Source organism: Propithecus coquereli, unplaced genomic scaffold, assembly GCF_000956105.1.
Source record: "Propithecus coquereli isolate 6110/MARCELLA unplaced genomic scaffold, Pcoq_1.0 Scaffold49, whole genome shotgun sequence".
NCBI lineage: Eukaryota > Metazoa > Chordata > Mammalia > Primates > Indriidae > Propithecus > Propithecus coquereli.
The window spans coordinates 3,185,869-3,212,213 of record NW_012150729.1 but is presented as its reverse complement, the minus strand read 5'-3'; the positions used below and the strand labels follow the sequence as shown (position 1 = coordinate 3,212,213).

Sequence of the window (26,345 nt, the reverse complement as noted above, 5' to 3'; positions counted from 1 at the left end):
CATGATGTAGAATAGCTCTTTCCTCGTGTAATTCTTTTACCAATTTGCTATCATTTTATTTCACCAAACAAGGACCAGAGGGGTAAAAACAAAGATGGCAAACGTAAAACCTGTCAATTTATATTTTTAATAGGAGAAACATGAAATTATTGGCTAAAATTTGACAAAAGGACATTTGCAGAATTTCTGTTATATTGTACCATTTAGAATGTTGAGATGTGGCTTGTTCTGTTTCAAGGGACACTAGAGTGTCTGGCACTCCCTAGGTAATTAAGTGGTTCCCAGTGGTTGCGCCATGGAGTTCCCTGGAAGAGGTCAGACTAGAGCGATGAGATAAGTCTGCTTCCCAAGCTCAAGGAGTAAAATCCCCTCATCATGAGCAACAATTTTCTCTCAAGTCCAGAAGCCCCTCCCCACCATTAAAAATTGTGGTTAGCAGGCCGTGATATTTTAATCTTTAAAATGTCTCCATTGAATCATTGGCATTAGGTGCTTGCTATCAGACACATCAGGAATTTTAAAAGGTCGATAAGCCTTACTGAGAGTCATATTTTGGTCAAATATCTCATTTTAAAGTTTGGTTTGGTTAAATACCAATATCCATTTGTTATTCTTTTAACTCTGTTTCAAACCACATAACCTCAGAACATAGAAATTTAATCAAATTAAACGTTATAAATCCAGGGATATACAATAGCAACCAAGCAGTTGTTGGAATGTTCAAGTACCTGTTAGAATCACTAGAAAAGCTGTCCGTCTGAAAGAATGGAATTTCAGATGTGAGTGACAGAACACAGGGAAGGAAGGCATTCTGATTCCTAGACACATGACCACACATTGCTTTAAAAAAAAAAAAATCTATGGTTTTAGTTCAGTTTGTCTTTGAACATAACCTCTGTTCATTTTTTTCAGTTCTTTGTTTCAACACCAGTTTTCAGCTATGATGCCATTTCATACTACAAAATATTTAGCGACAAGGATGGCTACAAACATATTCACTATATCAAAGATACTGTGGTACGTTCCTTCCAAGATTTATCTCCTCAAAGATCATTCACTTGAGGTTGCTCAAATAACGCTCAGCTTCACACAACATAATGTTTGTCTTTTTATAGGAAAATGCTATTCAAATTACAAGTGGCAAGTGGGAGGCCATAAATATATTCAGAGTAACACAGGATTCACTGTAAGTATTGCACGAAACACGATGCACCATTCAGGTTTTAATTGGCACCGATGGACGCACAAATGATACTGTACCATCTCTTTTAGACAAGAGCATTCTTGTTACTCTATAGTTTAGTTCTGACAGTTGTGAGTTCATTTAAGATTGCATGTTCTTTAAGAACTAGTCAACATGATTTCCTTTTGGGGAAAAAAGTCTTTAGTAGATAGTCATTTCTATTCTGATACTTGGTAGATAATTATATAAAAAGGATAAAAATTTTAAAAACATAACTGGTTCTAAAGGCAAATTTTACTCTTTCACACTTGAAGCAATGAGCAAGCTTAAAATTCCATGGAGGGTAGCCCATAGATATGGAGACTCTTTTGTAGTGATTCACTGTTATGTAAGTTTAAGATTATTATTAATCTTTATCACAGCTATCATTTATTGAGCAATTAGTGCATACCAGATATTGTAAAGTAGAAATGATCATTCCAAGTTTACAGATGAGAAAACTGATACTCATAAAATTTAATTAACATGGCCAAAGGCTACATAGTTAGTAGCAGACTAGGATTCAAAGCAAAAGCACATTAAATCTAAGGCTCTTATTGTTAACCTCAACATGGGACTTCTTTCTTCCAGTTCTTTCAGTCGCTTCTAATATAGTCTACATCCAGGGGTCCTCTCTTATTGCTCACAATCTGCCTCCCATTACCTGGTACTCTAGGAGCAATAGGAGGGGGCCATTAGTCCAGGATCACTGGATGAAAACCTGTTTGTAAACTATTGCTAATCTATGGAATTCTTTGAATGGAAGGCAAAGGAGCTTGGACACTGTATGGAGTAGCCATGAAAATTGTCAAAGTAAGGGAGTGACGTGGTAAAAAATAAAAGGTGGGAAATTAACTTCAACATGCTGAGGAAGTAGGGAAAACTGAAGGGTAGGAGACCAGCCTCTGGACCTACCCTTCAAAGGCCTGAGGTGATAGCAGCTTGAGCTAGAATAGTGGCAATGAATTAGAGACTCTGGGGACAAAACTGTACCTCCTTCTTTGATTGCATCCTTAGCACTTAGCACAGTGCCTGACACAGAGGAGCAGTTTAATACACACTCGCTAAATGAGAGAGGAAGGGCAGACAGTAAAGACAGGTGGAGGCTGAACGGGACTGGTGAATTACTGGCTGTGGAGGAAAAGAGAGAGTAAAGGGGGAAAGTAGACTCTGCTGCAAGGGTTAGAAGCCAGACTACTGGGGAGCCTTCCCCATAGCAAGAAAGCAGCAGGGATCTCTTGGGGAAAGATACTGAGTAGTTTATTCACAGGATATTTGGGATGATGTATATGGAAAAGGCAAGTGATGACTAGAGTCACGTGAAGTTACTAAAGATGTGTAGAAAGAGGCTAGCTTAGGGCATAAATCTGATGCCAGGAATGAGTTGTATTCAGTTGCCTTTTTCTTTCTCTTGGAACTAATAAGATTTTCATGATATTGAGGACATAGAAGTAACTGGACTGTCAAACCATCCTGAAAATTAAACCAAACTTAGGTTATTCCAAACTTTTCACACTGTGTTATGATCTTCCTGAAAAAAAAAAAAATGACAGTTTGTGATATTCAGATGAACACAGAAGCTCGAAAACCACCTCACTAAACTGGATTTCCCACTAAACTAGATTTCCCACTTCATGACTATATTAAGACAGGTTAGAACTGGCACCTGGATACTTACGTAACAAGTATGCTAGCTTGTGACTTGTTTTGTGTCTGGGTAAATTAACATGTCCTTTGTATGGTATCCATTGTGGATGAATTTCCCTGATTTGTAGCAAATGTAAATACCGTCAAGGCTTCTGTGAAATAAATTCAAAGTGTGTCCAGAATCATAGGCAAAAGTAAATAATATAGTACATAGAAACCGGTAAAATATTATTAATCATGGAAAAGGAAAAGTGTGATATTAAGCAAATATCCTAGTTTGTTTTGCATGGCTCATGATGAATGAACAAGAATGTAATTTGCCTATAAATAAAAAGAGTACTCAGCATAATTTAACCTTCGACTGATGATTTGGAAGTCAGAGTGTGCACCCAAAATTCAGTTATAAACAGCAGTTATTTGTGCATATAAGTGCCAATTAATACATAGTTTCATGAGATGAATGTATGCCTATATTGTTTACTATATTAGTATTAGTACTAACAATTCTATTATCATTTAATCATCAATACTTACTAATTTCTGAATGTATTTTCAGGTTTTATTCTAGCAATGAATTTGAAGGTTACCCTGGAAGAAGAAATATCTATAGGTAATTTATGTCAATTCATTCTGGTATTTATATATTAATATATTGATATTTGAATAAAAATAAGTCAGAGTCCCTAGGAGATGTAGAATATTTTTTAAAGTGTGAAATGTAATAAAAATCATTTATGAATTAAGATAAAACATTTGGAGAATGTTGTAAACTACATCAGTATAATAAACACACATTCTCAAAATGTTGGCCAACTCAAAATATTTGTTTTCAAAAGGAAAAAACAAGAAATTCTAATGCTCATATAAATACTAAATACTATTTTGGTACTAAATACTTCAACTAAATTTAGAGGTAGTTGAGAACATTTATTTATTTAATGCACATTTATTGAGTACCTATTATATACCAGGCATTGTTTTTATTCCCATACTGTGTGATTTCTTTTACTAAGGTGCACTTTGGCATAACCCATCTCTGTTCCCATGTTGGTGTTTAAGTTCAATCCAGTTGTCCCCTTGGGGACTGAAATGGTGACCTCAACCCCCATTTCTGTATGTGGAATAAAAATGATAGTTACCATATGTTGGCAGTCTACTGTATGGTAGGCACATTTTTGTCTGATTTGCGTATGCCATTCCATTAAATTCCCAAAGCTCTATGAGACAGATAATGTTGTTGGAGCCAGATTTGTAGCTGGGCATGCTGCCCTCTGAGCCCTTACTCTTCACTGTCTCCCTAACATTTCCAAGATCACACCAAAAGAGGAATATAAGTACTATCCATTAAAGAGGAAATAAGAAATTTCCCTCTGTCATATTCCTCCGTTCCCTCTTGGATCATGGTTTTACCTTATCTGTTAGGGAGACTCTCTCTCCAGAACGAGCAATCTCTCTGGCCACCTTCTGCCACACCCAGGACAGGGTGAGGAGCAGCAGCAGAAGGGTCTTAGAGGTGGCCCTGGTAACCCTGACAGCCACAACAGGGTTCCAACCCGACCCTCACCCTGGCATGACACCATCTAGTCTCCCGCAAATGGGATTCTGATTCTGAGGGTTTGGGAATACGGGCCATGAGTGTACACATTAAAGCTGAATCACCCCATTCAGGAACCATGCAGAGGGCTCTGCCAAGGCGAGTGTGAGACCACTGTGGTAGGTGCAGACTAGCTCGTAGAATATGCTCAGAGAGCATTCTCAGGCTGAGTTTCCATGAGCCTAACTTTCCTGCTAAAAGGAGCAAAAGGCTGAGGAGGCACTTCAAACCGTGGTTTCTTATTTCCAGTTTGCTTGTTATTAATTGCCCCTTGCAGACATATAAAAGGAACAGGGACCCCCTTCTTGGTAATACTTGCCAGATTGTCCTTGTGCGTCTTGCCATGGGGTGGGAAAGGGAAGATGATGAACTGCACATTCCCAGCCACTTTGTAAAGTGTAAGAGATTAACGGTGATGGAAAGTGACTGTCTCACTCACATTGTTTCTCCCACCCCAGGAAAACCACAGAAAGCTTTTCCCTGAAGGTTTGCGCCTATTAAGGCAAAGATGGATCAAAAATCAAGCTACATCAAAATACTGTGATTCCCCTTTACTTTAAATGATATTGGCAACAGAAAAATAGAGTGGGTTTGATGTCAATATGTAAATTAGTCACTTTACATGGAGTAGTACATTTTGATAAATACAATCTCAAAATTTCAGCTTAGTTTTATTTTCATTTCCCTCTAGAATTAGCATTGGAAGCTATCCTCCAAGCAAGAAGTGTGTTACTTGCCATCTAAGGAAAGAAAGGTGCCAATATTACACAGCAAGTTTCAGCGACTACGCCAAGTACTATGCACTTGTCTGCTATGGTAGGTAACCGACCTAACAGAAACGCTACCATCCCCACTGTCATTCTTGTCGTCCTCGTCACCACCAGCTGATCGATTCTATAGTTTATAGTTATAGTTATGCAGCACTTGTTATATGTAAAGATCTTATCTAGTGCTTATGGAAAAATAATAAAAGAAAGATAGGAAGGTATTATTATCCCCATTTTTTTGCAGTTGAGGAAACTGAGAGTAAATTGCCAATCGTCAGTGCTACTGATAAGCTTCAGCCAGGACTGAAGCAAGGATCTGTTGCCTCTAAATCCCATGCTCTTAACCACTACGTTCCATAGCACTATGACGTTGTCTGCAGACGCAATCTACCAGCTATCCACAGCTAGCAATGTCATAAAAAGATGTGTTCTCTGATAAAATGGTTGCTGGACTTTGGCCCCATTTGCCCAGAGAAATTGCAGACTCCTACAGCCAGGGAAAAAACAATGGCCTAGAAGCCTGAGGTCCCTACCTTGCAGGTGAGTCATTCTTAAAAGTGTAGTTTCAATGGGGATAGAAAATGAACCTTTGTCATACAGTATGTCCTTTCTAAATTTAGAAAACATTTTAAGGAATTCATTCAAATATAAAAAATCATAGACAATAAAATAAATATACAGAACATTTCCTGATTGTTTAGGCCATGTGTACATTTAGTGAATAATTTCTATCCATAGAATTTTAATTTTATGCATATTTTATCTGTATCTTGAACATGTCGTAAGCAATAAAACAGGTTAGGTTAACAGGTAAGTATGGATCAATGAAATATGTTAGAGTCCTAGTAGCCGTTATGGAGATTTGGAAAACTGACTTGGTAAACCTCTAATTCTCCAATCTCTGTCTCCTCCCCAGTTTGGGGCCAGGGGCTAGAACACTTGGCTAGAGGTATTACAAAATGCATGCTATCATCCTGTTTTTGGTATCAACTCCCCAAGTGGGGATGGGTGACTTAGTGAACAAATGGAATCTTTAACAACTTGAGATCCCTAGTCAGTTGCAAGGGCCCCGAGGTTCCTGTAAAGTGAACCAGAATAAAGTCCACCCTGACATGCCACTTCCCTCAATCCAGCCACCTGGCCCCAGAACCTGAGCCACAGATCATTTGACTGTGTGGACATGAAGAAGCATTTTAACCCAAGTGCTCCCTTTAAGACGGCACAAGATGTCAGTTTGAAATAACACTTTCATAAAATGTTTGGTCAGTGGCATCTTTGAAATGTCGAGAGATTGTTGTTCATGACCATATGTACTGATTGTGGTTACTGGCATTTAAAGGTACACATTAAATGTCCCTCTCAAATTATATGCAACATTTTTCAACCCCAGCTATGTATTTATGCAACATATATTGAAAGCTTACGTGCCAGGCACATAGTATCATTGAACTAACAGTACTGATTCATCTCAGTACTGAGATTTATCTATTTTTCTCCCTGGGAGGCAGGGGCTGCTTTCTTTTAATCTTTGTATTCATAAGACCAAAAAGAATGTCAATATATTATGGGCATTTAATATTTGTGGAATAAACATAGGTGTTAGGGAATATCATTACTGTCTCTTGCAAAGTCTACCAAAAAACTTGTTTTATGCTGATGTATTTACAGATAAAGGCATCAGTGACACCTCACTTACATACATGCATTTATATGTTTATGCATTCTGCATTTGTATAATGCTTTCACGCTTTTGGAAAGCACTATGCCACATTTTATATCACTTTGTCTTCCTGATACCTTCTTGAGCCTAAGTGCCCAATGAAGAGAGAAGAAATCCAAGACTAAGCTCTCATCAAAAGTTGGTGGAAGAGTCCTTTCTAGAACTTGAATCGCCTGACTTTTCCACCACTCACTCTTCCTTGGCAGTATGGTAATTTCCCATTTAGCAAAAAATATACTGTGTGGGAAGCATCACATCGTCTGGTGTTTTTGAAGCTCCAGTAAAATGAGTCACTGCGCCATCATAGGAAAAACCTTGAAATCTTTCCCTTTAGGACTAAGAGTAAAGCCTCATTATGTAACTTCAAACTCTCCCGAGGGACAATGAGTAAGTCTTAGATGACAGGATTAAAACAGGTAAAATCATATTGATGAAGCTGATGGAACAAAGGCAACATAAGGTGGGTTTCTGGACAAGGGATGCTTAGGCTGCTACGACCACACCCTCGGGCCCCTGTGTCAAGAACAGTCGGCCATTAGTTTGTCTCATCATTTAGGTTAAAAAAAAAAAAATATGTGAGTTTTCATTACTGGAACTGCACACCCTTGGAAATTTCACAGGGTGGATGCTGATTTATTAGAGTCTAGAAATTTAGATTCAGGTCTCATTTCTTTGCATTTTGGCCAAACATGTAATATGAGTGCTTGTCCCTGTTGCTAACTTTGAAGAAAAACTGACCAAAATGAAAAGCTCTGCAATTGCATTCTATAAAATTCTGAGATTCCACACAGAACTTTTTTGGTTCGTTTTGGTTTGGTTTTGAGGGAGCCTAATAAATAGTTGCCTTTTTCCCATTTCAGAATTAGAGTAAAGAGTCAGGCAGGAAATCGAAATATTGGCTTTATTACCTATAAAGGCTAGTTGGAAAATGTGGCTAAGGTGTGTGGCTTCCCAATATTACATCCCCAAATTACAACTACTCACACAAATGCGGGTGCAACAAGACAGCCACAGGCTTCCTGCATGGAGCCTGGCACAGATACAGCACCAAGGAACAGATCAAAAGCATGGTCTCCGCGGGCAGAAAGATGCCAGGAGCAAGACAGAAGGAGCTATTCATACCCAGATCTTCTCAGAACTCACCAAAGTCACTCCTCCTCTGCTTTGCATGGGGCCAAGGGGCTAGTCTAACACTATTCCCTCCACATGGAAGGAAGCAGCCACATCTGGGGCTGCAGAAAAACATCTACCCCCAACCTCCACATTTGTTGGTTTTAACCCATTGACTGCCTGAGCAAACTTATCCTTTGAAAGTATATTTCCAGATATTATTTAATTCTATAGTTTAAGTAAGGAATAGTCAGGGTTTATTTGTAGATCTTGTTAAAATGGCCAGTTTCTGCACAGAGAAGCTGGATTTTATGTTGGGATACGTAGTGGGCACTGGTGTGCCAGCCAGAACCCACATCTTCAGGACTGACTCACTCATTTCTCCAGCTGCTGAGCGTGATGGTGGCTGACAGCTCACAGCTGAGCCCCCTCTCTGCAGCTTGCTCTCCCCGCAACCACATCCGACGACTGCTCCATGGTAGAAGCCTGGCTTGTTGGCCCATTATAGACAACTCTGCAGGCCATCTAGGGGTCTCTGTGATAGCACTGAAGCCCACCTGCCCTACTCTTCCTCTCCTTCCCCACAGGTGTGCATCCCAATACCACCCCCTACCCCCAATAAAATTTAAACCTCTTTCCAGGTCTGTTTCCCAGGGAATGTGACCTGCCATAGCATATTTTAAAAGGAAATATATTCCATATAAATTTCTGCATGTATTAATTATGCACACAAAAAAATGCTAGATTTTACCCATCAGAATAAAGTGAACATTAAACCAAGAAGCCAGGTTGAAATACAATGTGGGTACTGGTGAAGGTTATTTGATAATAAAGACACAGCCCAAACTGGACCCACACAGCCCATCTTCCCAGAAGGCGATTTGTCACTGCAGCTTCTGGGGTGCATTTGTGTAATTAGGTATTAACTACTCAGGATTACTCCTGGAAAAGTGCACAGGCAATGCTTCTCTCACATCTTTTCTTTGACTGGGCTCTGATCTCACGTGTTGTTTAAATGTGACTTAAAAGGTGATGTTTTCATGGGGAAAAAAATAGCTACAGAATTAAAAGATGTACTTGAGCTTGACACTAATCATAAATACTTCCAGCAGTCCTTGTTGAAAACTAAGAGTTATTTTAACACTGAGCCGTGCTTTTGTTTCCATCCTGCACACAGGTCCAGGCCTCCCCATTTCCACCCTTCATGACGGCCACACCGATCAAGGTACTCTCTGTTGCATGCTGTTGTCCTGTCCAAAGACATCCTGAATTTTCTGTAATACTCCACTAGAGAAAGCAGGACAGTTTCCCCACACTGACAAGGGAGACTGCAGTGGAATCCTGTTATCACACAACTTATTATTGCACAGATTTGGGTATTATTTGGGTCAAACCTGATTATATGAAATTTAATATTTATTTGCAGTGAGAACCTGACATAACACAGATGAGTTATATCAGAGAGTTTAATTCTGTATTCCCCAATCAGCCTTATAAAAAGCACTGAAGGTTAGAATTGGAAAGAAACTTAGCATACAACATATTCAGTACAATCTCCCTCCCCAAATAGATTCCTGGTTTTGGGGGGGGGGCAGGGAGTATGTTGTTTTGTGTGTTTTTTTGTTTTTGTTTTGTTTTGTAACATTCCGAACTGGAGACAAATTCTAGATAGAACTTCAGTTCAGAGAGTGACTATCATGCCAGCTTTTTTTGTTTTAACAGCTACATCACATTGTTGCCACATATCAGAGCCCTGAAATTTGGAGGGTCTTTCCATTTTCAACTGCTATCAAGACAGTCCTCCTCTATCCTGTATTTGCGATATTGGTTCAAAATAGTTCACAGCTCATGGATGACCATTTTTGCTCTGAACAGACTTACTCAAGTGTTTAATTGCTCTGATACTTTTCCTGCTGTTTCTCCATTATCTTTTGATTTACTTTTAAACAACATTATAGGGCTGGAGTTGTTGGAGAGCAGGGACAATGAGGCAGATGCCACTTCTTTCAGCACCCAGGCCTGCGATTGCCCATGGACAGCTTTGGTGACAAGTCAGGAGACTGCCTCGGGATTAGTTTGGTGGTCAGCTCGATGGCTAGGTGAAAATAAAGTAATGAGAAAAAAAATAGTCAATTCAGGAGCTCTGGACAGGATAGGCATTGTAATAATGGGACAGTGAATTTAGTTTCATTTTAAAATTTTCTTTAACCTTGTGTCTAGTAATGAAATACATTTAAGAATAACAGTGTTATGTTTCTTCATTTGTCTCATCTCAATTTGCAGTGACAGAAAGCTTAGAGCAATACTCCTTTCAAGCCTGTAAAGTTTTGTTTTAATGGAAATCAGCATAGATGTATAATTCCCATTTTATCGTGACTGCATGCTTATCTTTTCCCATAGCATGGATTTCTACTTCCTTTATATCTGTGGTAGATTCCTTGCAGATATCAATCTTTGTACTGCTTTTGAAGCTTTATTGCTTCATTCAATACTTACAAAATAGGTACAGTGTTCACATCACTTTCATATATGTCACATGTAATTATATATTTTCTAACTCAAAAAGAAAAGAATTCAAATTCTTTCAAAGCACAGTTCCATGGAGAAATTCTGATATGTTTATTAGAAATATAGACTCTCAGGCCCTCCCCAGAGATTCCAATTCAGTAACTCTTGGGTTATGCTGGATTTTTAATAAATGCCCAGCTGCCGTTTTAGAGCAGATGATGTGTCTTCTATTTATTTGTAGTTTTTTCATCCATTTTACATTGCATTTGGTGCCAGCAATCTTCATTCAATGAATATTTATTGAGCAACTATCACATTAAGCCAGACACTGTACCAGGTGCGAGATCTATAAAATGAATAGATACTGGCTTAGACATTGTCCCTGTCCTCAAGGAGATGATAGATCAGTGGGGAGAGCAAATGTGTGAATGGGCAGTTACAGTAGAGTTGGGTAAAGTTCTAAGATAGGGAAAATACAGAAAGCATGGAAGCCTGTAGGGCGAGCACCTCATCTGGGTTTGGGGGTTCGGAAAAGCTTCCTGATGATAGCTACATCAAACCTGAGACTCATCAATATGCAGGAAGGATTGATACTGCTTGGATGGTTGGCTTGATATCAATGCTTTTCACTGAAAGAGAGGAGCCACTGTGAAGAGCAGGTTTTGGGGAAGATGGTGAATTTTGTTTTACATGTTGAGCTTGAAGTACTGATGGGCTATCCAAGTGAAGGTGTTCTGTGGTAACAGAGTCTTGGACCTGGATGTCAGAGGATCGGTTTGGACTGATGATAATGATCAAGAAGTCATTAGTTTATGGAACACATGGTTACTAAGGCCTTGGACATGGATGAGATCAGCAGAGTGGGAAAAATAAGGGTAGATAGAGTTAGTGGAGAAAGAGCCTAGAACAAAACTATAGAACACCAACACTTGAGAAATGGAAAGAGAAAAGTGCACCTATGGAGGACACTGAGAGGGAAGTAAAGGAAGGGGACAACCTTGAGGGTATGGTGCCATGGAAGGCAGGGGAGGAGAAAATCTCAAGAAGGAGGAGATCTTCACCTGTGTCCAATGCTGCAGAGAGTGAAGCAAGACCTGCTTTAGATTAACGGACGCAGCAAGAAGGAGATTGGCATGACCTTGGTCAGAACAATTTCAGTGGAACAGTGGAGGTAGAAGCCAGAGTGAAGTAAGGTTAGGCCTGCATGAATACATAAAAAGAGACAGTATTTCCAGTAGGTCTGACTGTGAGGGGAGGAGGAAAGAGGTGGCGTGATAGCTGTAAAGGATCGATGGAGGTTTAATTTTGTTTTTGAAAGATGATAAACATTTGAGTATGATTAAATACTTATGAAAGAAATTAAGAGAAAAAGGGAGTTGAAGACATAGAGGAAGGAAGCCCCTAAGAAGTTGGGAGAGGATGGAGGCCAGAGACAGGTGAGGGCATTCATCTCTCACATTGTGATAGAGAGAATGAAGAAATGATTGGTGTAATTGCATGACAGTTTGTAGACATTGTGGAAAACAGTGCAATGGCTTCATTTTCTCTGCAAAGAGGGGTAAGGTCATGTGGAAATACAAGATAGTACTTGAACCAGGTGTTATGGAAACCCAGAAGAGCTGGCACTTGATATCAAGGGCCCAACTGGGTTTAGTTGCTTTGGGCACAGCAAGTGCTCATTAAAGTTAACCAATTGATTGGATGACCTCATTTATCAGCTTTTCCACAGATACTCCTCATTTAATTAATGAGCAATATGGCATTTTAATGTGCTTTAAACAAAAATCAAAGATAAGATTCATTATTCTTACAACTTGATTTCATCATAATGAAGAATCTACGAATATATAAGGAGCACATGCTACATGCCAGATGCTAGGTTCTGAGTGTTCTAGGCACTGAGTATACAGTGATGAGTGAAGGAAAGTAAAAGGTACAGTCTGGACTATACCACCCCTTGCTTTCAATGTGAAACCCCATAGAGAAGCCCAGTTACTCTCCCCATAGTGCTATGAAATTCCATTTGTGGTCCAGGAGGTGGAAAAATTGCCCACTCCCTATCCATAAAAATACAACTCTGGATTGTAGAAGAATTAGTAAACTTTTGAATTAAATTTGGAATTTCATTAAGTCATGAATTAGAAAAGTGCAATAGTTAGGAATAGAAAGGAGAAAGAGTCAAAATCATAACAACGTACCAACACCTGGATATTGTCTCCAACTTTCAGTACCTGTAGTAGCATAATAAAAATAGTAATCAATTAATCAATCAATCAATCAGACATTATGTGTACTTGCTCCACACAGGACTCCCTTCATCCATGCCAGCTCCACGTACAGGTTCCACACAAGGAGAAGGAAGAGTTGGCTCTACTATACTTAGAATTGTATATTCATTTTATTTTTCTGGTTTTAACTTTTAAGGTGTCACAAGTATCTCTTTCCTGATAGATTACCCAAAGTTAATGTGAAATTCATTATGTATCTTATACAAATTATACCCAAAACATCTATACTTGTGCTAAGATTAAATATAACATGTTGGAGCAAAATGCCATGAGTATATGAAAACTGAGAGTTACAAGAGAAGTGGGTTTGGCAAACTTAGTATAGTTACAAGTACTCCTCCAGTTCCCTATCTCCAGCGACCACTTTTTCAAAAAGGCTAAAAACAAGAAGTCCATGGGACGTCTTCTGTAGCAATAGCTGTATCTCACAAGGCATCCAGACCGTCTTTTAAAATATAAAGCTACAAACTCCACATATTATGTGAAAGACTAACTTTTCCCTAGAAGACATTGGTGTCAATCCCAGTTCAAAAGAAAACCTATAAAAAGCCCTCTATTGCTAGAAACCTATTTGCATGTATAACCAATCTACAGATTCAGATCAATGGATTTGTTCAGTTTCAAAGATTAAAGTGTGAAAAATAGCTGAACTCAAGTATAAACAGCAGTTTAAAAGATTTTTTAAAGGTGTAATACAGAAAGAGAGTACAGTATGTACACATATTGTTTTTTTACTAAGATATATAACAACTTTGAAAGGAAGGATTTGAAGGAATAGTATTCACAGTAATTCAGTTACCAAAAAAAGAGACTATCCCATACTAATCAAGTACAACAGGAAAAACTTAAGAAAGAGAGAAATATTAAAAATCACAGAAATAATATTTGACTTCACACATTAAAAATTTAAAAAAAAAAACAAGTTTTGTAACTACACAATTATTTTAAATTTGAGACCTCAGCAATCTAGATTTTATTTCTACTACTTTTTTCTCTAACAGATGATAAAAGAAATATCACCTACTGAGGACATGACTTTAAGTTGAAAAACAAACAGTAGGAGATAGGAAAACATGATTGGATACACATTGTTGCTTCTGTGATTCAGCTCAAAATGTGTTTTGATGCCATAAGGATCAGTTTAGGAGACAATGATTAAAATGTGATGTCCTCAGGAGCTCATCTGCTCTAACGGCTGGATTACAAATATGTCTGTCAAAATGAAACTTCTTAAGCAAGCCTTACACAGCTTCAGTGTCATCCATATTAAAGCCAAAGGAATTTTAAGAAAGGAATTTTTTAGAGGAAATACAATTAATTTAAAATGAACATTTTATTTTTTTAAGAAATCAAAATCCTGGAAGACAACAAGGAATTGGAAAATGCTCTGAAAAATATTGAGATGCCAAAAGAGGAAACTAAGAAACTTGAAGTGGATGAAATTAGTAAGATCTTCTAAAAACTTCTCATTTATAGAAATGAAGCTGAATACTTTTCTTACTTTAAAAATAATTATACAGTAAACGTTACAGTCCAAACCCTATAGTATATTACAGGATCTTATTTAAAACAATCTTACTGTAATAATATTTAGTTTTACTAAATACATTTAGTATGTTTGTGAATATAGCTGATCTTATACTTTTCCATAGCTCCCTTTCAGCACTGACATTTTTAAAAAAGAGCTTATCTAATTTTAATTTTAGAATGTGTGCTTCTAGAACAAACAGTAATTCAAGATTTCTAGTCATTTATAAACATAAAATACTTAATAAAAATCAATTTTAAGTGTATTCTCAATTCTTAACAACTTAGTAGTTATAAATTGATTTTATGGTATATATTGTAATTAAAGAAAATGAGTGAGTATTGTGGAATGAAAATTTTCTCCTTTTTTTTTGTTTTCAAAGCTTTATGGTACAAGATGATTCTTCCTCCTCAATTTGACAGATCAAAGAAGTATCCCTTGCTAATTCAAGTGTATGTAATATTTTCTTCGGTGTAAAAACTATTTACTGAAAATATGTTGGATGAAATACACATTTATGAAATAGAATGAACCATTCTCCTTGGTAACAGTTCCTATTGATGCTGTTTTTATATATTCCTCAACTAATCAGAGTAAATAAAATATGGCTATTTAAAATGAATTGAGGAAGTTTTGAGATTTTAGATGGACTTGCTTGCATTTGCTGTGTTGAATTTCCTTTGTATGGCAAATTGCCGAATGTGTCAGAATACCTTTGAGATAGAGAAATTGCAGCCAAAAAAATATTGTAAATCATCTTAACGTCTTATGTAATTGAGTTAGAAATGAAATAAAGGAATAGAATACATTTAGTGGAATCACACCCAAAATCAGTGCTGACCTACACACAATTTGCTTAAAACACCATGTATTTTTTTTAGTATATCTTATGTCTGCTTTTAGCAAGTGGCAGGTGGCAGAAATGACGAAAAACCCACACATATTCCTTGAAATGCCAACCCTAGATGTATCCGTTTTGGGGAATAGGAGAGGCTGTGTCCCAAAACAACTTCCTTGTAGCAAACCTCTGGGAAAAGCCTGGTCTCCTCTTGATTTTGAGCCAGTTCTAACGCCATTGTTATTTTATCACATAATTTTACTGGGAATTACTAGAGGCAATGCTTGTCCAGAAAGAGAAGTTGAGTTTTGTAAAGGAATCAGAGATTTGTTTTTTTTTTTCCTTTAGGTATGGTGGTCCCTGCAGTCAGAGTGTAAGGTCTGTATTTTCTGTTAATTGGATATCTTATCTTGCAAGTAAGGAAGGGATGGTCGTTGCCTTGGTGGATGGTCGAGGAACAGCTTTCCAAGGTGACAAATTCCTGTATGCAGTGTATCGAAAGCTGGGTGTTTATGAAGTTGAAGACCAGATTACAGCTGTCAGGTGAGCACCTTCTCATTCGAGCAGATGTCAACACGCAACAAATGTCATGCAATCACTATTGCATTTCTCCATTTTTTTAATGACTTAATTCTTTTTGTCTCTTTTCTTACCTTGGTCTAAAACTACCATTAATCTTAAAGGGACATTTTTCCAAATACGAAAAAATTATTCATGGAAGAGTGCTAATAAATATGTAGAAAAATGATTCCTAGTGCCAAAAAACAAATACCCTCCTTGGATGTGTTGTCAGTCATTCGAATATCCTTTCATTTATTACCATAGCTCACAAGTGGAAGAAAATTTGTGTCACTCTATTGATGACCTCCAGAAAACTAAATACCTGAATTTGCTGAAGCATTGTAAATTCTATGTCATACGTTTAGACATGGCTCAAGAGTTCATCAATACTACTTACTTTTAGGTGTTGGACATTTCATCTGTGGTTAAACTAGCTGTCAGTTGGCTATTGGTAGCATACAAGTGTTTGCCTATTTTCATTCGACAAAAACACATCCATTTTACATAACAGAAATCTTATTATGAAAACATTTAGAGGAAAGACAGATTCATAATGTGATTTTTTCTTCCCAACTGTATTTTCAACCACAATTTATGGTTCAATCATCTTTTCCTGAAACAAAAAGAATATTGTCTCTAAAATTATTGCTTCTTTGGAAACACCGTGCAGGATTCATCTGGCAATGTCTCTGTAGTTGCTGGGTTTCTGTTATTATGGTGTGAGTAGATGAAGTTAGAAAACAGTAGTTTATAAATCTAAAATTGAACAGGCTAATTGCACTCTCAGTCATGGATGCATAGGAATGTGTGACAGCTAAAGGTGAACCACTGTTTCATGGGCAAAGAGAAATATAGAAAATTCATTAGTACACTTCTTTTATCACTTCAATATCATTAATAGTTACTGATTTCAATGCAACATACACAACACTGATTGCATTTAACAGTTAGGAGCCAGACCCAGACAACACTTTTCTATATTTTTGTGTCTAATCAAAACAGAAGAGTTTAAACTCACAAGTAATTATTTTTAAAAATAGAAATGTAATCATAACCCATATATTTTCAAATGTTTCTTCCATGTATGATCAGTCACATACACACACTTACACACAAAATATTCAACTAAAAGCAAAGTTTATTTGAGTAAAATATGACAAATTAGTAAGTAGGCTATTAACACTAAAATCTGTAGCCATCACTCACTCCTAACTTCTAGGAGATTGGCTCCCTCTGTCTTACTGATCCAGATTTTTGGCCTTTCCACTGTTAACATGTTTGGAGGGAGAGAGTTCAAAGAAAAACTCCACTGAGGCATCAGTTTCTCATATAAACACTACAGTGTGCCTAAAGGAGAATATTATCACAATTGTCAGAATTTCAGAATTATACTTTACTTCCTTAAGGGACTTTTTTTTTTTTTTTTTTTTTTTGGCACCATGGCTCACATCTATTTAAGCCATGCAATAAACATCAAGGACATGTAATTCTTGGACTACATGAAGACAGAGATGAAAATTATGTTTCGTTTATAATTCAGTTAGGTCTTTTCCAAAGCTAATAGACCTAAAAAGTGGTTTCTTTTGGCATTAGTTAATTAGTGAAAAAAAAAAAAAAGAAAAGAAAAAAAAATCACGGTCATGATCATGATCACAACCCACCAATATTCATCATCATACTTTTGTGCATTTATTTACACAAATGCTGCATTTAAACTTAAAAAGAAGAAATAGCTTCTTAATGTGTTCCTTGGATGAAATGAAATTTTAAACCTGAGCAATGATGTTCAACACATAGAACACGAAGCCACAAATTCTACCTTCTACTGATTTTCACAATAATGCCAATTTTCTTTGCTGTTTAGAATTGAAGATGGACTAGAGATGGTAATTGGATACCTTTACTTTCTTGGAGCCATTTTTATGATGGAATCCAAAGAAAGTCTTCCTGCTATAGGGCAAACACATGTTCACTCATTTTCTCAGCCATTCAGCAACATATCAAATATTAACACATGTCATTGCAGTGGATTCTGTATAAAATTGTGCAATTTACGATCTCTGCTTTCAATGCACTTATAATCCGGTAAAATGGGATAAGCCACCTGCACTCTGAGGGGACAACATTGCTATTAGGTAGAATTTTCGTTAAGCACCCCAGTGAACATGGGGCAGCTGTGTGGCCCAGGCAAAGCACATAAGCAATAGTGGAAGTGGCAGCCAGGGCTGGCCTTGGTTTTGCTTGAAATCATTATTATGCAAGTATGAAAAGGAAATCTTGGAATCCAATGCTTTGAGAAAACAGAAGCTAAAAAGGATAGACTTATAATGATAATCCTGGGAATGATTCAACCACACGTCTCCCAAAAAAGTGTTTTAGAAATCAGACACTGAATGCCTGACCTGGGAAATTGTGATTATAATTCCTCTACTGTAGCCCTCAACATTCCCCCCAGAGAATGAAATTTGTTCCTTTGAATCTCTTATAAAATGCAATCTGGCTAAATTTTCTATATACCAAAAGAAAATCATATGTATATATTCAGAAACAACAGTAAATAGTAGTCAAGGCCAATAAATAGATTTAAACAAGGAAAAGCAGGGGGAAAAAAGAAGTCATGCAACCTCGTAACTTTTGTCTATACAAAAGAGAATGCTTTAAAGGAGATGCATGTGCAGTCACAAACGTAAGTGAAACCGAGACCTGCTTTCTTCAGGTTTCTCTGCAAATGGTACAAATGTGAGAGCCATAAAAGTTTGGTGGTTGCAAGGGCAACTCTGCTCATTTGGGGTTTATTTGGCATTATTGACATTCTCACAACTTTGAAATTGTATGTAGCTTGAGGGTTAGTGGTGAGGAAGGATTATATGAGAAGAAATATTCTATCATGCTGTTGTAGATGGCATCAATAAGAACATTTCCAAAACAAGATAATAATTGCTCACTAGGATTCTAACTTGACCTTGGCCTAGGGGCATTTTTATGAGACAAAAGTTACGAAGTCCAACCCAGCCTCCAAAATTAGAAAAACATCCTTTTCATTTGTTACTAACATTTTGTTGATTTAACCACATTATCAGCAGTATTTCTGATAACCCTTCTGGAAGCTCTTCAGAATTTGAAGGTGAATTTTATAGAGCCTTGTTGGTCTCATAGTGCTCAGATTATCTAGCTAACCTTTAACCTACTCCTGCCACATTAAGTGTTAATGTTTCATTTCCATGTTAACTATTGCACTATCATTTCCTGTAAATGTCATCGTTTCAGAATAAACCTAGGAAGAAAGCTGTTAAGAATTTCCTGTTCTCATGTATCACCTGTTATTTGCTTTTTACCCCAGATGCAAGGCAGTATGATTGCTAGCTTTCTGGGAGATCATAAAATCACCATTGATTTTATGGCTCAGAACTATCTTCAGGCACTAGTAGCAAGATTATCTTTTTTTTTTTTTTTAACAAGAAAGTGAGCCTTCTCTTCTTTCATTTGGTTTTTGAAGTTTGTGCAATAATTGCTGAAGTGCCACAATTTGCTGCACACTTTCTCTGCTCTACCATGAGCAGCATCCACACAGGTAGCAACTTTCCGTTTGCTACTGCATTTCTTCCCTGTAGACTCCTCAATGTCCTTCAGAATCAGTGTCGGGTAAGCTGTGACTAACGGGGCCTCTTCCCATCTGTTTGTCCCGGGCATTTGCCCAACTCCTCTATGCATCGGAAACGTGCATGTTGAATCAATGCAGGGAGTGAAATGGTTGCTGTGAAATCCCTTTGAGAAACTACATTATTCAACTAATGAAAATCACTCGGTCCTACTTCCAGAGAACTGATGAGAAAGGGCATTAACAGTAACTGAATGGAACAAAAAGTAGTATTCTTCTGGGGCTACGCCTCTCGCTTTGGTCTTCTCCCTCCTTCCGTTGCCGTCACGTACAGTGGCTTCTGCAATGGCTCGTCCAGTTTGCTTCTTTCTACCTCTGCTTCTGTTTCTCTGAGATCTTATCAAATCGTTCCCCAAATAAATCACAATTGCTCTAGAACACCAACCGCCAGGAAACATAGTCTAAATTAGGCTGAAATACTCTTGTTTTGTATTGACTTTGAGGATTTCCCATGCCTTTTTAAAGGCCATCCTTCAGCCGTACCCATTGCTACTAAGGAAAAACTTATTTTCAAAATAGTTTTCAAATAGAGGATCTTCTGTGGTGGAGCTGAAACAGATCGTTTCTACGTCCTAAAAGATACGTGTCATTGCTCGTACCGTGATGAATTGAGGGTGCCTAAGTAGGAAATGGAAGAGGGAAGTATATTTTTTCTCAAATGTGGCTGAAATGAAATGGTGATTAACAATTAAGCAAACAAGATGATAAGAAATTAATCGAATTTAAAACAGCAACAACAAAATCCTCCTTTCCAAAAGCTGGGGATTTGGAAATTTGGTACTACTTGTTGGTGTTGCTGCTTCTTGTGTTTCTGTCTCTTGATGTCTCTGAGCCTCAGGTAACTCATCCATAAGTTAGGGAACCAGGCCTTGCAGCCCTGAGAGTACTACCCAATAACTGTACAATAGAGTCTGAGAGGATTCTCTTATCCTTTTGCAGAAAACACGATAATATTATTTTAATTATTTGTAAATGCAGCCTTATTATGCATGTGTTTAAACAAAGAAAATGTAGCATTGCTATTAAATCTTTGAATTAAATATGCTTGTGTAATGAAGTAAATGTCATGTGTACACACTTAAAATTCTAAAAATTTGTTTCTTTTACTTTAGAAAATTCATAGAAATGGGTTTCATTGATGAAAAAAGAATAGCCATATGGGGCTGGGTGAGTTGTTTTATGTTTGATGCCTGTTATTCGATTCAGCAATCATCATTTTCTAAAGTGTTCGTTTATAAGGTTTCTCATGAAATGTTAATGTTGCAACATAATTTAATCTGTCAGTGGAAACAATTTGGATAATCTGGGCTTCAAAGTGGTGGTTTTAAGTGTTTGTTTCTTTTAGTCAATCTTTTATTTTCTTTCCTGTATAGCAAATTAACTCATAATTGAAAAATTTTTACTTATTTCTTTGCTACTATATTATAGCATACTGAACTGAACAGTATTCATCAAAGGTTTAATTTACTTTGTTATTTTAGAGTTAAATATGTATCTTTTATTTTATATTTTATGAAAATTTGAGCTAAAGTTTGAAATGACAAGAACTTTTAGAATATAAATTTAGCAACTAACCTAGCAGAGTCATAGCTTGGCTGTTTGATATATATATACATATATATATATATTTATTTTTGGCAAATTATTTTATTAGACCTAATGTTAATTTGTGCTAACTGGAGAGAAGTATTATTTAGTTTCCTAATTGTAGGTTATGGAGATAATTTTCCATTTCTAAGGAACTGTGCAGGTTTTGAAAACACACATTAAAAGGAAGTGGCAAAACTTATCAGTTATGGGCAATGAAGTCACTGGAAAGTTTAGAGAAATATTGGAAAGAATTTAGATTTGCCCATTATAAATTATGATAATTACCCTTCAAAGAAGATTTCTTGTTTCATTTTTTGGTCTGAATTTGTACATTTGCAAGTCAATTTGCAGCCATTTGTGCTTGGGTTGTTTTTCTTGGCTGTTTTCTATGAGAGCGGCCTGCACAAAATGAAGGGAATAAAACCCAATATTGAAGGGAATCTGCAGGATTCAGCTCAACTCTCAGCTCAGTGACCAGATGAAGAGCTGTTATGAATTCGAAGAAAGTTGTTACTTCAAGCCATTTGGTCCTTCTTAAAACTATCAAATGTTAAATATCTAAACAGAATGGAATTCAAATGAGTAGAAATAAATATTTTATAGTGAAATATTTCATATAAGACCCTTCCTACCATCCATTTTTATGAAATTTCCTAAAGCAAATCCTTGAAAAATTCTAATTTCAAGCTGAACACTTACATGTAATCGTTAACATTTGTCTTGGAGTTAGACTTTGCTTTTACTGCAGGCTTCGAAATAACCATAAAGTAGAACTTTTTATTTCATTTATAGAACATTCTAGGTATTAGTTTGGTAGAGAACCATCTATGTGGGATGATTTAAAGAACCCACTCATCACCCAAAAATACATCCCTATCAGCCTGAAATTCTTCAATAAGAGATTCTCACCACATCTCATTGTGCAAATGCCACAGAAATAGTATATTAGGACCCCCCCTTACTGCCTACTTTCCAACGTGGCAGTAATCATGAGGTAGCCTCTGAGAGCACATTCGAGAGAAGACAGTACCAAGTGGACTGCCCAGGGACACAACACCTGAGCAGACCCAGATCTGCAGGAGGAACCAGCAGATGGAAAAATATCTTAAGACTATACTGTTTTTGTCAGTTCTTCAGGTTTAAGACTGCTCCACATTTATTAATCCACCTGTCTGATCACTGACTCATTCATTCTTTCATCCATATAGTAAATTTTTAATTAGGTCTTTTACTGGGCTCTTTAGGGGATAAAAAATGGGTTAAGTTATAGGCCTGAGCCTCTTGTGGGGGAAACAAACAACAAAAAAGGCAGGAGTTCAGCAATATTACAAGTGTTAAGAGAGACGTAACTTGCGTGCAGTACAGAGGAAGAAGAGTGGTTAATTGTGGCTGTGGGAGCTAGGGGAGGATTTAGAAATAGGCTAGCCTTTGAGACCAGTGAAGACAGCTGAGAAACAGGGCATTCAAAGTGGAGTGAAAAGCACATCACCCAGCTCCTGAGTTAACAAAGAGCGTGGTGTCCACGAGTTGCTCAGAAATGCCTGAAACTTGAAAAGTCTTAGGTATTGTGAAGAAAGAGTAGGGAATGAGTCTGGGTAAGCAGATAGCCAGATAACAGAGGGCTTTTTAAGCCACATAAAGGAGAGGGAGCTCTGTGCATGGTTCTGTGACACCTTTCTCTTCATTCTTCTCTGTCTCTGTGATCATTATACTTCATTAATTCTTTAAATGTTGGTGTTTTTCCGGGTCTAGTCTTAACCGTCACTACTCTTCATTTCTTTGGGCAAACGTTTGTAGTTTCAAGGTTGACTATGACTTCCAGATGCCTGCCACCAACACCCGCCTCTTCTGAGCACCCATGACTACTGGTCATCTCTCCCAAATGTCTTACCCAGGCCTCAAGCTTAGCTTACCCCAAGGTAATCTTGTTAAAGTCTACTTTAAAACAAGCCTTCATCTTCATTAAAGGCCTCACCACACACCTAATCAGCCCAATGAGAAAGCTGAGAGCCATTTTCAATCTCTCCCTTTACCTGACTCCAACATTCTGTTGGTTAGTAAGTTCTGTCAATTCCAGCTTTAAACATCTAAGTCTGTTCTCACCATCCCCACTCACACCACCCGAGTTTGAGTTTCTTCACGTATAATTTAGATCAGAACTTCCCAAACTTCAGCGTGCATAAACTTCACCTGGAGGACTTGTTAAGACACAGCTTCCAGGGCCCTACCACCAGAGATTCTGATTCAGTGCTCTTGGGTGGGGTCCAAGAGTTTGCATTTCTAGCAAGATGCTAGATAATGCTCATGCTGTTGGTCCATGCACCATAGGTTGGGTAGCACCAGTGTAAATTATTCTAATTGCTTTTTAACTCTCTTCAGTGCTTTGGCCCCACATGTTCCAATGTTGCTAATGAAGTTATCATTCCAAAACAATATTTACCATGTTGCTTTTCTGGTCATTTATTTTATAGGACTCCACATTGCCCACAACATAAAGCCCAAATACATTTCCTTGCATGCAAGGCTCTTGGCCTTCTGACTCCAGCTTACCTTTCCTGTCTCATCTCTCTTCACTTCTCCCTGAACCTTGTGAGCAATTTAAATTATGCCGGTGCTTCCTTGTTCCCATGATTTTGTACATGCTATTCCTGCACCTGCAATGTCCATTCTCTTCTTCCTTTCCCCACCTCTTCTTCACTCCAAAATGGAAAACTCATAGTTGTTCTTTAAGACCCAACTCAGATATGACTTTCTTAGTGTTCCATTAGCTCTTTATATTTCTCATAATAGGAATTACCATGTTTTATCTTGTCTGTTGGTTTCTCCCATAAGAATGTAAGCTCATCAAGAGAATGGACTGTGTCTTATTTTAGTTTTGTTTCTCAAATATTTAGCACAATATTTGGCTATGTCAAACATCTGTGATGCTGTTTAAACTGAATGTAACTCTATAAGTTAATGTCCCCCCGAATGTGTCCCACTAGCAACAGATTTTTCAAGGAAAGGTTCTATGAATAATTTGGCAAATCATGAATGCTACATATCAGTGTATACAGGCTCTATGAGGACTAGTAAAGAAACCTGTTAAATTTTGTTTAACACGGTACTGCCAAATAGTATTTGATCCCACAACTCTTTATTCCTCCCCCTCCCAAACCTCACATTAACAATATTTTACATGGGCACCTCTCTGAGAAGTGCTCCTGAAGTTAATGGGGAGTGGTACTGGTGTTTTAGAAAGATAATCTTGATTGCAGAGTGGAGAATGGCCCTGGGTGAGCAGTGATACTGGGGACAAGTATCAAAGCCCTGAACTTAGGCGGTGAAGTAGCAGTTGGGAAGAGTTATAGTTCTGCATTCTCTTTTGCAGTATAATAAGCAGGGCCCTTTGAGAACTTGGAGATGGGGAAGAGAAAGACATTTAGAATTACCATAATATTTTGCTATTATTGTGTTTCATATCTGGGAAGGAAGTATCTGTATCTGTGAAGTACTAGGCACTTTAGTGGTCTGAGAAATACATTGTATTTAACCAGACAAAAGTTCTTGGAGTCGATTGGTCAATTAGCTGCAAATCCCTCATTTTCCTCCATTATCCAGTTCACAAGGTGGAGGGAAAGCATTTTTATCTTCCCTTTTCATTTTTCTGGCTCACATAAACCAAAGCCCAGTAGCCCTTGTTTTAGCTGCTTGGTAAATATCCACTATGTGCCCACTACGGTGCCTAAGAAGTATCTGGTTATGACAGTGGTTCTTAACCAGGGTGATTGTGCCCCTCAGGGAACATTTTGCAACATCTGGAGACATTTTTAATTGCCACACTGGTGGAGTGCTACTGGTATCTAGTGGGTAGAGGCCAGGGATGCTGTTAAACATCACACAAAGCACAGGACAGCCCCCCACAACAAGGAATTATCCAGCCCCAAATCTCAATAGTGTCAAGGCTGCAAAACACTGGTATGCAATAAACACTGAAGCAATTATTCTGACAATTGAAGAGCAGCGAGAGTTTTGCCTAAATTATTAGAATAACAGACTCATTTCTGGGCTTTGCTTTGTTAATATAGGCCTAGCCAGGTGGTGTTGAATAAGCATTAGTTCATGATTTAATCTTAGTTCCTTTCTCTTCCAGTGACTAATTATAAGCAATTTGAATTGCTATGTGTGATCAACGATGTAAAAGTAGGACAAATGCACCTCTAATGAGACTATATTAGACTCTGAACTTAAAGTTCTCCCAAAAGACGTTGCCCTAGCGTAGGGATAGAGGAAATGGCATGGGCTGCTGAGTCAGGTGTCCTGGGTTTGAGTCCCAGCTCTGCTGCTTACTGACTCCAGAGCCACTGTGAGTTTACTCTGAGCCTCAGTTTTCTCATTGTGAAATGCAGCAAGAATTTCCTCACCAAGACACTCTGAGGATTAGATGAGTTAATGGCAAAGTTATATATTCAACAAATATTCATGCTATTCCCACTGTATGTCAGATCAAATTCTCAGTCCTGGGAATACATTCATTGATAAGACAGCCAAAATCTCTACCCGTATGGAGTTGGGAATGGTTGGGGTGAAAGGCAATAAGCAAGATAAATGAATAGAATACATAGAATATTAAATGATATTAAGCACTGTGGAGAAAAACAAAACAAAACAAGAAAGGTGGTGCAGGGTTGGTACGACTTTAAATTAGAAAGATGAGGATGTCTCATTTGAGGTGACATTTGACATTTGAAGAGAGAAGAAAGTGAAACATGCCAATTTTCGTGGAAAGAGCATTCCAAGCAAAAGGTCACAGCATTTGCAAATATCCTGAGGCTAGATCCAGTGTGGAGAGTTCGAAGAACATCAAGAGAGCCAATGAGCAAGAGGGGAGAAAAAAGACGGGGAGATATGAGGCAGGACAAGGAAAACAGATTGTGTGGAATCACAAAGACCATTGCAATAACATTGGCCATACAAATGTTAGCCACTTACTGCCCATAGGTGAAATATTCCAGTGTGCTTTGTGGCTCAAGTAAGAGTGTTCCATAAACCCTCCTTCAAAATTCTGTGCCCTTCTAAGAATGTTTTTTAAGCTATCCTTCATTTAAACAAAATGGCAAGGCATCTAAGTGCAAAGGACAAAATTCTAGAATTCTCATGGCCAATCTGCTCTGTAGGTTCTTTTCTTGTAGCAGCCACCCACTCTGCCTGGGAGCCCCACTCATGGGGGAGCAGGAAAAAGTCAACTCGGGTTTTCTTTTTTCCCCCCACTTCATTTCTACAATAGGAATAGCTTTTCCAAGCTGCCTGAGAATTTAAAGTACACCTTTTTTTT

The 26,345-nt window shown here is 37.7% G+C and overlaps 1 protein-coding gene across 2 annotated transcripts in view; it reads left to right on the top strand.

Moving 5' to 3' along the window:
- FAP (fibroblast activation protein, alpha) overlaps positions 1 to 26,345 on the top strand; it is a 69,660-nt gene that overhangs the window by 37,058 nt on the left and 6,257 nt on the right. For both annotated transcript variants that reach the window (XM_012655854.1, XM_012655853.1), the window contains 9 exons: positions 913 to 1,017; positions 1,116 to 1,186; positions 3,426 to 3,479; positions 5,155 to 5,279; positions 9,238 to 9,285; positions 14,203 to 14,301; positions 14,767 to 14,836; positions 15,571 to 15,765; positions 20,554 to 20,608. In XM_012655854.1, coding sequence (XP_012511308.1) covers positions 913 to 1,017; positions 1,116 to 1,186; positions 3,426 to 3,479; positions 5,155 to 5,279; positions 9,238 to 9,285; positions 14,203 to 14,301; positions 14,767 to 14,836; positions 15,571 to 15,765; positions 20,554 to 20,608 — 822 coding nt within the window. The remainder of the gene's footprint in view (positions 1 to 912; positions 1,018 to 1,115; positions 1,187 to 3,425; positions 3,480 to 5,154; positions 5,280 to 9,237; positions 9,286 to 14,202; positions 14,302 to 14,766; positions 14,837 to 15,570; positions 15,766 to 20,553; positions 20,609 to 26,345) is intronic.